We start from the raw sequence: 15,950 nt of genomic DNA, 5'->3' as shown, positions 1-15,950 counted from the left end.
GTCCTTTATCTGATATGTCGTTTGCAAATATCTTCTCCCATTCTGTCAGTTGTCTTTTGATTTTGTTAACTGTTTCCTTTGCTGTGCAAAAGCTTTTGATCTTGATGAAATCCCAGTAGTTCATTTTTTCCCTTGCTTCCCTTGCCTTTTGCGTTGTTCCTAGGAAGATGTTGCTGCAGCAGAGGTCGAAGAGGTTGCTGCCCATGTTCTCCTCAAGGATTTTGATGGATTCCTTTCGTACATTGAGGTCCTTCATCCATTTTGAGTCTATTTTTGTGTGTGGTGTAAGGAAATGGTCCAATTTCATTTTTCTGCATGTGGCTGTCCAATTTTCCCAGCACCATTTATTGAAAAGGCCGTCTTTTTTCCATTGGACATTCTTTCCTGCTTTGTCGAAGATTAGTTGACCATAGATTTGAGGGTCTATTTCTGGGCTCTCTATTCTGTTCCATTGATCTATGTGTCTGTTTTTGTGCCAGTACCATGCTGTCTTGATGATGACAGCTTTGTAATAGAGCTTGAAGTCCGGAATTGTGATGCCACCAACGTTGGCTTTCTTTTTCAATATCCCTTTGGCTATTCGAGGTCTTTTCTGGTTCCATATAAATTTTAGAATTATTTGTTCCATTTCTTTGAAAAAGATGGATGGTACTTTGATAGGAATTGCATTAAATGTGAGATTGCTTTAGGTAGCATAGACATTTTCACAATATGTATTCTTCCAATCCAGGAGCATGGAACATTTTTCCATTTCTTTGTGTCTTCCTCAATTTCTTTCATGAGGACTTTATAGTTTTCTGAGTATAGATTCTGTGTCTCTTTGGTTAGGTTTATTCCTAGGTATCTTATGGTTTTGGATGCAATTGTAAATGGGATTGACTCCTTAATATCTCTTTCTTCTGTCTTGCTGTTGGTGTAGAGAAATGCAACTGATTTCTGTGCATTGATTTTATATCCTGACACTTTACTGAATTCCTGTATAAGTTCTAGCAGTTTTGGAGTGGAGTCTTTTGGGTTTTCCACATATAGTATCATATCATCTGCGAAGAGTGATAATTTGACTTCTTCTTTGCCGATTTGGATGCCTTTAATTTCCTTTTGTTGTCTGATTGCTGAGGCTAGGACCTCTAGTACGATGTTGAATAGCAGTGGTGATAATGGACATCCCTGCCGTGTTCCTGACATTAGTGGAAAAGCTTTCAGTTTTTCTCCATTGAGAATGATATTTGCGGTGGGTTTTTCATAGATGGCTTTGATGATATTGAGGTATGTGCCCTCTATCGCTACACTTTGAAGAGTTTTGATCAGGAAGGGATGTTGTACTTTGTCAAATGCTTTTACAGCATCTATTGAGAGTATCATATGGTTCTTGTTCTTTCTTTTATTGATGTGTTGTATCACATTGACTGCTTTGCGGATGTTGAACCAACCTTGCAGCCCTGGAATAAATCCCACTTGGTCGTGGTGAATAATCTTTTTAATGTACTGTTGAATCCTATTGGCTAGTATTTTGTTGAGTATTTTCGCATCTGTGTTCATCAAGGATATCGGTCTATAGCTCTCTTTTTTGGTGGGATCCTTGTCTGGTTTTGGGATCAAGGTGATGCTGGCCTCATAAAATGAGTTTGGAAGTTTTCCTTCCATTTCTATTTTTTGGAACAGTTTCAGGAGAATAGGAATTAGTTCTTCTTTAAATGTTTGGTAGAATTCCCCCGGGAAGCCGTCTGGCTCTGGGCTTTTGTTTGTTTGGAGATTTTTAATGACTGTTTCAATCTCCTTACTGGTTATGGGTCTGTTCAGGCTTTCTATTTCTTCCTGGCTCAGTTGTGGTAGTTTATATGTTTCTAGGAATGCATCCATTTCTTCCAGATTGTCAAATTTATTGCCGTAGAGTTGCTCATAGTATGTTCTTATAATAGTTTGTATTTCTTTGGTGTTAGTTGTGATCTCTCCTCTTTCATTCATGATTTTATTTATTTGGGTCCTTTCTCTTTTCTTTTTGATAAGTCGGGCCAGGGGTTTATCAATTTTATTAATTCTTTCAAAGAACCAGCTCCTAGTTTTGTTGATTTGTTCTATTGTTTTTTTGGTTTCTATTTCATTGATTTCTGCTCTGATCTTTATGATTTCTCTTCTCATGCTGGGCTTAGGGTTTCTTTCTTGTTCTTTCTCCAGCTCCTTTAGGTGTAGGGTTAGGTTGTGTACCTGAGACCTTTCTTGTTTCTTGAGAAAGGCTTGTACCGCTATATATTTTCCTCTCAGGACTGCCTTTGTTGTGTCCCACAGATTTTGAACCGTTGTATTTTCATTATCATTTGTTTCCACGATTTTTTTCAATTCTTCTTTAATTTCCCGGTTGACCCATTCATTCTTTAGAAGGATACTGTTTAGTCTCCATGTATTTGGGTTCTTTCCAAACTTCCTTTTGTGGTTGAGTTCTAGCTTTAGAGCATTGTGGTCTGAAAATATGCAGGGAATGATCCCAATCTTTTGATACCGGTTGAGTCCTGATTTAGGACCGAGGATGTGATCTATTCTGGAGAATGTTCCATGTGCACTAGAGAAGAATGTGTATTCTGTTGCTTTGGGATGAAATATTCTGAATATATCTGTGATGTCCATCTGGTCCAGTGTGTCGTTTAAGGCCTTTATTTCCTTGCTGATCTTTTGCCTGGATGACCTGTCCATTTCAGTGAGGGGAGTGTTAAAGTCCCCTACTATTATTGTATTATTGTTGATGTGTTTCTTTGATTTTGTTATTAATTGGTTTATATAGTTGGCTGCTCCCACATTGGGGGCATAGATATTAAAAATTGTTAAATCTTCTTGTTGGACAGACCCTTTGAGTATGATATAGTGTCCTTCCTCATCTGAAATGGGCAGAGGACATGAACAGACATTTCTGCAAAGAAGACATCCAGATGGCGAACAGACACATGAAAAAGTGCTCCATATCACTCGGCATCAGGGAAATACAAATCAAAACCACAATGAGATATCACCTCACACCAGTCAGAATGGCTAAAATCAACAAGTCAGGAAATGACAGATGCTGGCGAGGATGCGGAGAAAGGGGAACCCTCCTACACTGTTGGTGGGAATGCAAGCTGGTGCAGCCACTCTGGAAAACAGCATGGAGGTTCCTCAAAATGTTGAAAATAGAACTGCCCTATGACCCAGCAATTGCACTATTGGGTATTTACCCTAAAGATACAAACGTAGTGATCCAAAGGGGCACGTGCACCCGAATGTTTATAGCAGCAATGTCCACAATAGCCAAACTATGGAAAGAACCTAGATGTCCATCAACAGATGAATGGATCAAGAAGATGTGGTATATATACACAATGGAATACGATGCAGCCATCAAAAGAAATGAAATCTTGCCATTTGCAACAACATGGATGGAACTAGAGCGTATCATGCTTAGCGAAATAAGTCAAGCAGAGAAAGACAACTATCATATGATCTCCCTGATATGAGGAAGTGGTGATACAACATGGAGGCTTAAGTGGGTAGAAGAAGAATAAATGAAACAAGATGGGATTGGGAGGGAGACAAACCATAAGTGACTCTTAATCTCACAAAACAAACTGAGGGTTGCCGGGGGGAGGGGGTTTGGGAGAAGGGGGTGGGATTATGGACATTGGGGAGGGTATGTGATTTGGTGAGTGCTGTGAAGTGTGTAAACCTAGTGATTCACAGACCTGTACCCCTGGGGATAAAAATATATGTTTATAAAAAATAAAAAATTAAAATTTTTAAACAAAAAAAAAAAAAAGAACAAACTCTCAGCAAACTTGGTATACAAGGAACTTCCTCAAATGGTATCGGACATCTACAGACTACCTACCTACAACTAAAACATACTTAATGGTGAAAGCCTGAATATCCACTCTGCCATTTCTATTCAACATTGTCCTAGAAGTTTTAGCTTAGATAAAAGACTAAGAATCCCTCGATTGGAAAGGAAGAAGTAAAATGGTTTTCACTTGCAGGTAACATAATCTTCTGTAGAAAATCTGTAGTTTGGCAATGTTGCAAAATACAAGAGCAATATATAAAAACTAACTGTATTTCTATGTACTGGCATACCTCACAGATATTGTGGGTTTGGTTCCAGACCACCATAATATACCAAATATTACAATAAAGTGTCAAATGAATTTTTTGGTTTCTCAGTGCATATGAAATTTATGTTTACCGTATACTACAGTCTATTAATTATACAACATTGTATATAAAAATACAATGTACAAACCTTAAATAAAAAATACTTTATTGCTAAAAAGTGCTAAACATCATCGGAGCTTTCAGCAAGTTCTAACTTTTTGTTGGTGGGGGGTATTGCCTCAATGTTGATGGCTGCTGACTGATCAGGAGGGAGGTTGCTTAAGGTTTGGAGATTTCTGACAATTTCTTAAAATAAGGCAACATCCTTTCAAAAAAGATTTCTCTGTAGCATGTGATGCTTCTTGATAGAATTTTACCCACAGGAGAACTTTCAAAATTGGAGTCAATCCTCTCAAACCCTCCCCTGCCTTATCAACTAAATTTGTACAATATTCTAAATCCTTTGTTATTTCAACAAACCTCACAGCATCTTCACCAGGAACAGATTCCATCTCAAGAAACCATTTTCTTTCCTCCTCAAAAAGAAGCAACTTCTTATCCTTTATAAGGGTCCCTTCATCATGACATGGCAGCAATTCGGTCAGACCTGCAGACTCCACTTCTAATTCCAGTTCTCTTGCTGTTTCCACCACATCTGCAGTTACACCCTCCACTGAAGTCTTGAATCCCTTCAATCACCTGTGAGGGCTGAAATCAACTTCTTCCAAACTGCTGCTCATCTTGGTATCTTGACCTCTTTCCATGAATCACAATGGTTCTGAAATAGTGAATTCCTTCCAGAAGGTTTTCAATTTACTTTTCCCAGATCCATCAGAGAAATCACTCTCTATTGCAGCTACAGCCTGAAGAAATGGATTTTTTTAATAATAAGACTTGAAAGTTGAAATGACTCCTTGATCGATGGCTGCAGAATGGATACTGTGTTAGCACAGACGAAAACAACATTAATCTCATTGTCTATCTCCATCAGAGCTCTTGGGTGACCAGGTGCACTGCCAATAAACAGTAATACTTTGAAAGGAATTATTTTTTTTCTGAGCAAAGTAGTTCTCAACAGTGGGTTTAAAATATTAAGTCATGTTGTAAACAGATGTCCTGTAATCCAGGCTTTGTGTTTAATGCATAAAGCACAGGCAAAGTAGATTTAGCATAATTTTTAAGGGTCCTAGGATTTTTGGAACAGTCAGTGAACACTGGTTACAACTTAATCATCAGATGCATTAGCCCTTAGCAAGAGAGCCAGCCTGTCCTAAGAAGCTTTGAAGCCAGGCATTGACTTCTCCTCCATAGCTATGAGAGTCCTGGATGGCATCTTCTTCCAAAACAAGGCTGTTACGTGTACACAGAAAATCTGTTGTTTCTTTTAGCCACCCTCATTAATTATCTTAACTATATCTTCTGGAAAATTTGCTGCAGCTTCTACATCAGCTCTTGCTGTTTCCACTTTGTGGAGATGACTTCTTTCCTTAAACCTCATGGACCAACCACTGCTAAACCAAATTTTTCTTCTGTAGCTTCCATGCCTCTCTCAGCCTTCATACAATGGAAAAGGGTTAGAACTTGGCCCCATATTAAGCTTTGGCTTAAGGAATGTTGTAGCTGATTTGGTGCTCTACCCAGACCACTCAAATTTTCTCCATATCATCAATAAAGCTGTTTCACTTTCTTATCACTCATGTGTTCACTGAGTAGACATTTAATTTCCTTCAAGACCTGTTCCCTTGAGGCACCTGGGTGGCTCAATGGGTTAAAGCCTCTGCCTTCAGCTCAGGTCATGATCCCAGGTCCTGGGATCGAGCCCTGCATCGGGCCCTCTGCTCCGCAGGGGGCCTGCTTCCTCTCCTCTCTCTCTCTCTGCCTCCCTCTCTGCCTACTTGTGATTTCTCTCTCTCTGTCAAATAAATAAAATCTTTAAAAAAAAGAAAAAAAAAAAGACCTGTTCCCTTCTATTTGCAACTTGGCTATTTGCTGCAAGAGGCCTAGCTTTTGACCTATCTCTGCTTTTGTGAGACTGCCTTTCTTCTTAAGCTTGAGCATTTCTAATTTTTGGTCTAAAGTGAGAGACACGTTGACTCTTTCTTTCACTTAAACCCTAAGAGGCCACTGTAGAGTTATTAATATGCCTAATTTCAATACTGTTGTGTCTCGTGAAATAGGTAGGCCTGAGAAGAGATATAGAGACAGAGGAATGGCCAGTGGAACAGTCAGAACACACACAATATTTATCACTTAAGTTTGCCACCGTATATAGGGGTGGTTCATGATACCCCAAAACAATTACAATAGTAACATCAAAGATCAGTGATCATAGATTATAACAAATATAGCAATAATAAAAATTTTCAATTACCAAAATTTGACACAGAGACATGAAGTGAACAAATACTGTTGGAAAAATGGTACCAATAGACTTGCCTGACCCAGAGTTGCCACAAACTTTCAATTTGTAAAAAATGCAGTATCTCCAAGGCACAATAATTCAAAGCACAATAAAATGAGTTTGCCTGTACTAGAAAAGCACTATTTGAAATTGAAATAGGACAATATAATTTGCAATAACATCAAAATATATTAAATACTTAGCTATAAATCAGATAAAATATTTGTAAGATGTGTACACTGAAAACTACAAACTCTCACTGAGAAAAATGAAATAAGTCCTAAATAAATGAAGGTCTCTACTTTCACCTTAACAAATTAGGATAAATAGAGCAAATTGTACCCTATTCAATATTGTTAAGATGTTGTTTCTCTCTAAGTTGATCAACAGACTTAATGCAATCCAAATTCCAATCAAACTCTCAGAAGGTGTTATTTTAAATTGACAAACTAATTATAAGATTCATATGAAAATGCAAGGGATCTAGAATATCCAAGACAACACTGAGACTAGAGGGATGAAGCTGGGGAAATTATACTCCCTGACTTCTGGACATACATATTTATAGTAATTAGGACACTATACTATTGGTATATAGCAATACTGGAGGGCAAAGACAAACAGATCAATGGAATAAACTGAAGAGAACAGAAATATATACAGTTTTTCAGATGGTTTATATAGTCCTATGATACATAGTCAGATGATTTTCAACAAAGTTGCAAAGGTGATCCAGTGTAAAAGGCTAGTTTTTTCAAAAGTAGTGTTGCACATTAGATGCCCATATGTAAAAATAAGAATTTTATCCTTATCTCACACCATAAATACCAAAATATGAAAAAAAAAAAAATACCTAAAGGTAAATTTAGAAAACTCCTAGACAAGAACATAGGATAAAAGCTTTGTACACTTAAGGCAAAGATTCTTTAGATATAATGTTAAAATCATGATTTCTAAAAGAAAAAAATTGATGGGCTTTATCAAAATTAAAAACTTCGGCTCTTCCAAAGACACTGTTACAAAAATGAAAAGAAGTGCCACAGACTTGGAGAAAATATGTGTAATTCATATAATCTGATAAATGACTAAGAAGGCAGACAAAAAAGAGTACATGCTGAATAATTCCATTTCATAAAATTCCAGAAAATGCAAACTAATCTATAGTGACATAAAACCAACCCAGTGGTTGCCTGGGAATGGGGTAAAATGGGTTATAAAGGGACACAAGCAAATTTTTTAGGATAGTGAATATTTTCAGCATTGTACTTGTGGAGATGGTTTCACAGGTATATACAAATATCCAAACTGATCAAACTGTATACTTTAAACATCTGAATATAAGTTATATTCCAATATTCTTTAAAATATTTTATTTATCTATTTGAGAAAGAGACAGAGAGGGAACACATGCTATTGGGGTAGGGATAGGTGGGGGGCAGGAAGGAGCAGAGGGGGAAGGAAATGAAAGGGGAAAGAACCTCAAGCTGACTCCTCATTGAGCATGGAGCCCAAGATGGGGCTCCATATCAGAACCCTGAGATCATGACCTGAGTCGAAACCAAGAGTCAGTCACTTAACCAACCAAGCCACCCAGGTGTCCACCAATACATTTACCTTTTTTAAAGCAAAAAATATACACTAGAGCTGTGTTTGAGAACTAAAGAATATATTAAAATGTGCCAGAAGAAAATATAACTAAATATCTTATAATCTTAATAGAGGCCATTCTAAGCACAACATGAAATTTGAAACTAGAAAGAAAGCAATTAATAAAATTAAATTTTACTACATAAAAATGTAACCCTTATGTATTAAAAAATAATACAAGTAGTTAATGAAAATCACAAAATGCCTATGCTAACAATTTAGAAATGCAAATTTTAAAAAGGGATGTCATATTTCATCTTTGTCAAAAAATTTCCAAAATCCAGCTGCTGCCCTTGTGATGAACCCCGATGCTGAGCACATCACCTGATACAATTAATCTGGAGGGAAGGTTGGCATTTAAATAAAGTTTCAAATGTGCATACTCTTTAACTCACTCATTTATCTTCAAGGAATTTCTCTAAAGAGAAACAGAAGAACCAAATAAATAAATAAATACAAATAAATAAAAAATTAAAAAATAACTACATACCCAGAACCTTCAAACAAGGGGATGTTATGTAATCATTAAAAGATAAATTTACTGACAAGAAAAATAGCCATATATTTTAGTAGCATAAAAGACTGTTATACTGGCATGCTATTTGTTATTCCATTTAAGTAAAATTTTGTGTAAAGGTACTGGTATCATGGCATACTCTGAAAGTCAGCTAATTTAACATCTATTCCCCCTTTCCCTTAGTCCATCTGTATTATTTCTCAGCCTCCTTTACAGCAGAGGAAGCTACACAGACACTATTATGGCTACTGAGACCTAAGTAGATATTTCCAAAGAATATTATAGAAACAGCCAAACTATCACCTTTGCAGATGATATGATACTCTATGGGGAAAACCCAAAGACTCCACTCCAAATCTACTAGAACTTGTACAGGAATTCAGTAAAGTGTCAGGATATAAAATCAATGTACAGAAATCAGTTGCATTTCTTTACACCAACAACAAGACAGAAAAAAGAGAAATTAAGGAGTCCATCCCATTTACAACTGCACCTCAAACCATAAGATACCAAAGAATAAACCTAACCAACAAGGCAAAGAATCTATACTCAGAAAACTATAAAGTCCTCATGAAAGAAATTGAGGAAGACACAAAGAAATGGAAAAATGTTCCATGCTCATGGATTGGAAGAACAAATATTGTGAAAATGTCTATGCTACCTAAAGCATATCTACACATTTAATGCAATCCCTATCAAAATCCCATCCATTTTTTTCAAAGAAATAGAACAAATAATCCTAAAATTTATATGGAATCAGAAAAGACCTCGAATAGCTAAAGGAATATTAGAAAAGAAAGCCAAAGTTGGTGGCCTCACAATTCTGGACTTCAACCTCTATTACAAAGCTGTCATCATCAAAACAGTATGGTACCGGCACAAAAACAGACACAGAGATCAATGGAACAGAATAGAGAGCACAGAAATAGACCCTCAACTCTGTGGTCAACTAATCTTCAACAAAGCAGGAAGGAATGCCCAATGGAAAAAAGACAGCCTCTTCAACAAATGGTGCTGGGAAAATTGGATAGCCACATGCAGAAAAATGAAACTGGACCATTTCCTTACACCACACATGAAACTAGACTCAAAATGGATGAAGGACCTCAATGTGAGAAAAGAATCCATCAAAATCCTTGAGGAGAACACAGGTAGCAAGCTCTTTGACCTCAGCTGCAGCAACTTCTTCCTAGGAACATCGCCAAAGACAAGGGAAGCAACGGCAAAAATGAACTATTGGGACTTCATCAAGATCAAAAGCTTTTGCACAGCAAAGGAAACAGTCAACAAAACCAAAAGACAACTGACAGAATGGGAGAAAATAATTGCAAATGACATATCAGACAAAGGGCTAGTATCCAAAAATCTATAAAAGGCTCAGCAAACTCAACACCCAAAGAACAAATAATCCAATCAAGAAATGGGCAGAGGACAGGAACAGACATTTCTGCAAAGAAGACATCCAGATGGCCAACAGACACATGAGAAAATGCTCCATTCCACATCACTCGGCATGAGGGAAATACAAATCAAAACCACAATGAGATATCACCTCACACCAGTCAGAATGGCTAAAATTAACAAGTCAGGAAATGACAGATGCTGGCCAAGATGCGGAGAAAGGGGAACCCTCCTACACTGTTGGTGGGAATGCAAGCTGGTGCAACCACTCTGGAAAACAGCGTGGAGTTTCCTCAAAAAGCTGAAAATAGAGCTACCCTATGACCCAGCAATTGCACTACTGGGTATTTACCCTAAAGATACAAACGTGATGCTCTGAAGGGGCTCATTCACCCGAATGTTTATAGCAGCAATGTCCACAATGCCCAATGCCCAATGGATTGTTTCCAAATGGATAGTTTCCAATGGATAGTTTCCAAACTATGAAAAGAACCTAGATGTCCACCAACAGATGAATGGATAAAGAAGATGTGGTATATATATACAATGGAATACTATGCTGCCATCAAATGAAATGAAATCTTGTCATTTGCGACAACGTGGATGGAACTAGAGGATATTATGTTAAGCAAAATAAGTCAATCGGAGAAAGACAACTATCATATGATCTCCCTGATATGAGGAAGTGGAGATGCAATGGGGGGCGGGGCTTGGGGGCTAGGAAAAGAATAAATGAAACAAGATGGGATCGGGAGGGAGACAAACCATAAAAGACTCAATCTCACAAAACAGGCTGAGGGTTGCTGGGGAGAGGGGGTCGGGAAAGGGTGGTGGGGTTATGGACATTGGGGAGGGTATGTGATATGCTGAGTGCTGTGAAATATGTAAACCTGGCGATTCACAGACTTGTACCCTTGGGGCTCATAATACATTATATGTTTATAAAAATTTTTTTTTAATTTTTAAAAAGAATATTATAGAAACATGCCTTTCTGATAAAAATTATAGTGATTGTTATACCTCTTGCCTTGCAGTCAGGAATCATGACTGAATTTGAAGCAGTTTATTGTAATGTGCCAACCAACATACTAGAGAAGGCACAGTGTAAAGAAAGATAAAAGCTGGGTCTTGGTAACATTCATAAACCACTATACCAGCTTATATTGCCACTTCTGGGCCTCACTTTTGGGGGAGGCTGAGTAATATTTTATATATATAAATATATATATATATATACATACACACACATATGTATACACACACATACACACATACACACATACACGATATATATATAGTATAAATGTTACTTAGTGCTTAAGTAACATTCAGCAAAAGCACCCCAGATGGTTATTTATTACATACATAAGTAAATATAAAGCCATTAAGCATATTAAAGCTTTCTATAATTACAATATTTTCTAAAGGCAAGAATTTGGGGTACTAGATACCTCCATTCAAATACTGTTGACAGGGTTACCTGATAGGGCTATTCTTATCCTTTGTCTGACTCTTTAATTCCACTTTAATTTTTTTTTTAAGATTTTATTTATTTATTTGACAGAGAGAGACACAGTGAGAGAGAGAACACAAGCAGAGGGAGTGGGAGAGGGAAAAGCAAACTCCCCGCAGAACAGGGAGCTCAATGCAGGGCCAGATCCCAGGACCCTGGGATAATGACCTGAGCTGAATGCAGACGCTTAACAACTGACCCACCCAGGTGCCCCTATAATTCTACTTTTAGATATTGATCAAAGAATTAATAATAAATTTGGAAGAGTATTGCTACAATATATTTACAATATTGATAAACTGAAAACAACATGTATGTCAGAAACATAATGCTGGCCAAATGATTTTATAGTATGGGTTTATGACAGAATATTATGCAATTCTTAAAATCAAGTAATAAAAATATCTAATTATATAGAAAAATACTTCACAGCATTATGCAAAGTAGAATCCTTGAGGGGTAATGAAAAATAGTTTTGTAAAGATTAGGCAAGCGTCATGAAACATGAGTAGATATTGCTGGATGGTGGAATTACCAGTAATTTCTGTTTTCCTCCTTTGGCTGTCCATTTCTAAATTTCACATTTCTTTTGTAATAAGAAAAATTAAAGTTATTTTAATATACCTATATTTGTTCAAAGAACCAAAATTTTAAAAAAATAGGGAAAGATGCACAATAAAGCTAGTTTTTTTCTTCTCTATGAAGCTCATTAATGTGTTTATTTCAGCTAAAAAACAGATTCACAAGAGCAACTTTATCTGACACCAACAAAGAAAGTTTTATACATACCAAGAGTGGAAAGCACTCTCTAAAAGGAAAAAGTGAAAAAGTAACAAGAGTACTTATTTTAAATAATTACTGGATTTCATCATGCCTCAAATATGAATGCACATCCCAAAACTCCAAAAGAGAACATGCTGAATCATATACACTAGATCTGGGGGAAAATTTTTTTAGTTTGTCATTGAGTCCCATTCTAGAGTGATTAAAAAGCAAATATATACCAATAAGCCTAAGATAACCTGCAACATAAAACAAACTAAGCCCAAAATCAGGAGGAAAATGAAGAGTTATCTGAGCTTTCCTTAGTTCTTCTTATGTAATCCATAACTTACAAAGACTACCTCTCAGGCCAAAAGCATCTATTCAATTTCTGTTGTTTTTTTCCACCTATAGTGACAATCCACTCGAAGCCATAGTCTTAGACATTTTTCAAAGGCACCAATAAATTCAGTGGGCAGCATGCAACTTCCAACTCTATTCCCAGGACAGTAGAGAAGACCCAAGGAACTAATACATTCGTAAAAGATGTAAGGATAATGACTCTTTCCACCTTTTTTATAAGAAAATTGAGAAGAAAGAGAAGGGAAGGGAAAAGGAAAAAGAAACCAAACAGTATAAAACTATTTGCTAACAAAGTGTGTGGGTGTCTGTCAGTCTGTATCTGTGTGTATGTGCAAATTCAGTTACAACTATAGAATAATTGTAATAAAGAGTATTTAATTTTAGAGATTTTTCATTGAGTTAGATATAAATAAGCTTTTTAAATATTTCAAATCAATGAAAAATAAATTGTAAGTACTTTAAGTAGTAACACAAAAGTTGACTTACCATAAATTTCTAAACCTTGTGGAAAATACTCTTTGTATTCTAAATCCTACCCACTAATGCCATATTATAGTCAACAGTACCAATTTTTTTAATAAGGGATTTGAAAAGGTTAATTTAATTCCCAGATCTTTTTTTAATTCTATCCCATCACCAGGAAACTTAATAGATGCTACACCTTAGAAAACCTGGTTACTAAAGATGTCTTATCCAATCAACACCTCTCTCTTTTCTAAGCTACTCAAAAAGAAAAAACTGACACCTGAGAAAGTCACACCTTCACAAATTACCCCAAATTCACTGTGATATTCAAGCCTTATATATGAAGCCCCTTTCAAAGGCTCAGAGCCAGAGAATTGAACAATCACCCCATCCAGCTGCTGGAGAAAGCAAAACAACAAAGAGCATCTACTTATGAGATTACTTTTTAGGGACACAGAATATACTTTAAAAAGGTACATAGATGGGCGCCTGGGTGGCTCAGTGGGTTAAGCCGCTGCCTTCGGCTCAGGTCATGATCTCAGGATCCTGGGATCGAGTCCCGCATCGGGCTCTCTGCTCAGCAGGGAGCCTGCTTCCCTCTCTGTCTCTGCCTGCCTCTCCATCTACTTGTGATTTCTCTCTGTCAAATAAATAAATAAAAAATCTTTAAAAAAAAAAAAAAAGGTACATAGACAAAAACTTACAATAAAGATGAAAAACAAATATCTACATTCCATGCCAAAAAATTCTACAGTCTAAAAAGAAACATTTGATGTTTTCACTTCTGAATACTGAAGCAAAATAATGATTATAATAATTTTAATCAAACTTAAAAGGTATACCTTATTACCTTGTTGATATACGCTATTTGCCTTTGAACATGCAAACAAGAGAGAAAATTCTTTGAAGCATTTCTATATTCTGACTTAACAATTATCTGATAATTACCCTATCATTACCTGCTGATGAAGGATTCCATTCTGAATTCTTAACATTTCTGATATTACAGGCATGTTACTTCAAAAGTCCTACCTGGAAAGAGACTGAGAAGACTAACTGGAGATTTGTTGGTATCAATAGTTAGTTTGTGGCTTGCAGTTTTTGAAGGCTGACCTGGTAGACAGATTAATTTCAGGGGAAGTCTAAATTTACATTGGATAACCCGAGGAATGCCTGAAATAAAAAGAGAGAAATGCAGATTCATAGACCTGACAGAAAATTTGACCAAAAAAATCTGAACTATATTAATAGTTTGAATAACAATATATCTTATTTTAAAATTTTGCTCCATTTCATTTAGCATAACTGAAAAAGCTATAAAGTATTATACATAATACATATTTTTATATTATTGTCAAAAAGCTCAAGACAAAAATAAAATCCTAAAAAAGAGTGTAGGCATCAGGTATGCCTTTAATATAATAGCATACTTTAAAATCATCACAGTTGAACATTATACAAAACAGTATATTTACACAGACAGGCAGACAAATGGTAAGAGACTCTTAATCATAGGAAAGAGACTGAGGGTTGCTGGAGGGAAAGGGGCTAGGAATGGGGTGGTTATATAATGAGCAGTGGGTCCTACATAAGACTGATGAATCACTGAACTCTACCTCTGAAACTAATAATACAGTATATGTTAATTAGTTGAATTCAAATTTAAAAATTTTAAAGAATGTTTTTTTAAAAAGTATATTTAATTTTATATTCAATTACTGAACCTTCTTTAAACTAAGACCTTCAAAGCTATAGCCCTAATCCAAGGCTATCAGCTAAAATGAGCAAATATATATATATATATATATATATATATATGTATATATACATATATATATATATGAAATCTGTATCAGGAAGATACTATATGACTTTATCTAATATTTTTTCTACCACCAAAGATTTAAATCTTTAGCTATTTTATATAATATATAATATTATATATAATAGCTATTTAGCTATATATATAATTATATAAATTATATAATAGCTATTTAGCTATTAAAGATTTAAATTACAATTAAAAATCCACAATAAATTATAAGCATGAAGGAAGAAGTTGCTCTACTGTAGTTCCACTGAAGTTCATGTTATTTTACACAATAATATTAAGAATATTACTTTCATATGAATTAAATTTTTCTCCATCCATTTAACTTTACATATCACAGTTAAGTGACATTTCAAAAGTATTACATGGTCATTCAACTGAATTTTTCAGTACCTTTATAGGCATATTGAAATATGTAATTAAATAAATAACAATGAAAAGTTTTATGTCAAAATTTAAAGTTTTTAAGATGGTTCCTTTCAATATTTTTACAGAGAATGAAATTGAAACCAAAGCAAATTAGGTTCTCTACTTAAAATCTAGCAAAGCAATTCTACAACTTCAGTATTCTCTCCTTATATTCTAGGATTCCACCTTTGATTGAATAAGATAAAAGGTAATATACTGAAACCTCTATCTTAGTATACTGCTGTAGAGAAATGAAAAACTTAAAATTCGTCCTACTCTACTTGATGTATCCACACATTAATTCCTTTATCTCTTTAAAATGGAGTCAGTGAGCAGCTTAAAAATAGCAAAAGCAGAAGCAGTTAAAGCTTGGGGACATGATCCCAAAGCAGGATCCCCAGAATTAGCGACATATTCTGTTAATGCCAGTTGGAGTTGTGAGCTTGCTTGACATCCAAGCTGGGAGTATACTTTCTAGCACTACTTATTCACGAGGATTGTGAGAGATCATCAACAATGGCAAGCATAC

At 35.7% G+C, this 15,950-nt stretch overlaps 1 protein-coding gene across 3 annotated transcripts in view; it reads right to left on the bottom strand.

The window, feature by feature from the left end:
• BBS9 (Bardet-Biedl syndrome 9) overlaps positions 1-15,950 on the bottom strand; it is a 464,985-nt gene that overhangs the window by 245,718 nt on the left and 203,317 nt on the right. For all 3 annotated transcript variants that reach the window (XM_059171518.1, XM_059171519.1, XM_059171516.1), the window contains one exon: positions 14,215-14,355. In XM_059171518.1, coding sequence (XP_059027501.1) covers positions 14,215-14,355 — 141 coding nt within the window. The remainder of the gene's footprint in view (positions 1-14,214; positions 14,356-15,950) is intronic.

This window comes from Mustela lutreola, chromosome 4, assembly GCF_030435805.1.
Source record: "Mustela lutreola isolate mMusLut2 chromosome 4, mMusLut2.pri, whole genome shotgun sequence".
NCBI lineage: Eukaryota > Metazoa > Chordata > Mammalia > Carnivora > Mustelidae > Mustela > Mustela lutreola.
This window is presented reverse-complemented; position numbering and strand designations above follow the sequence as displayed.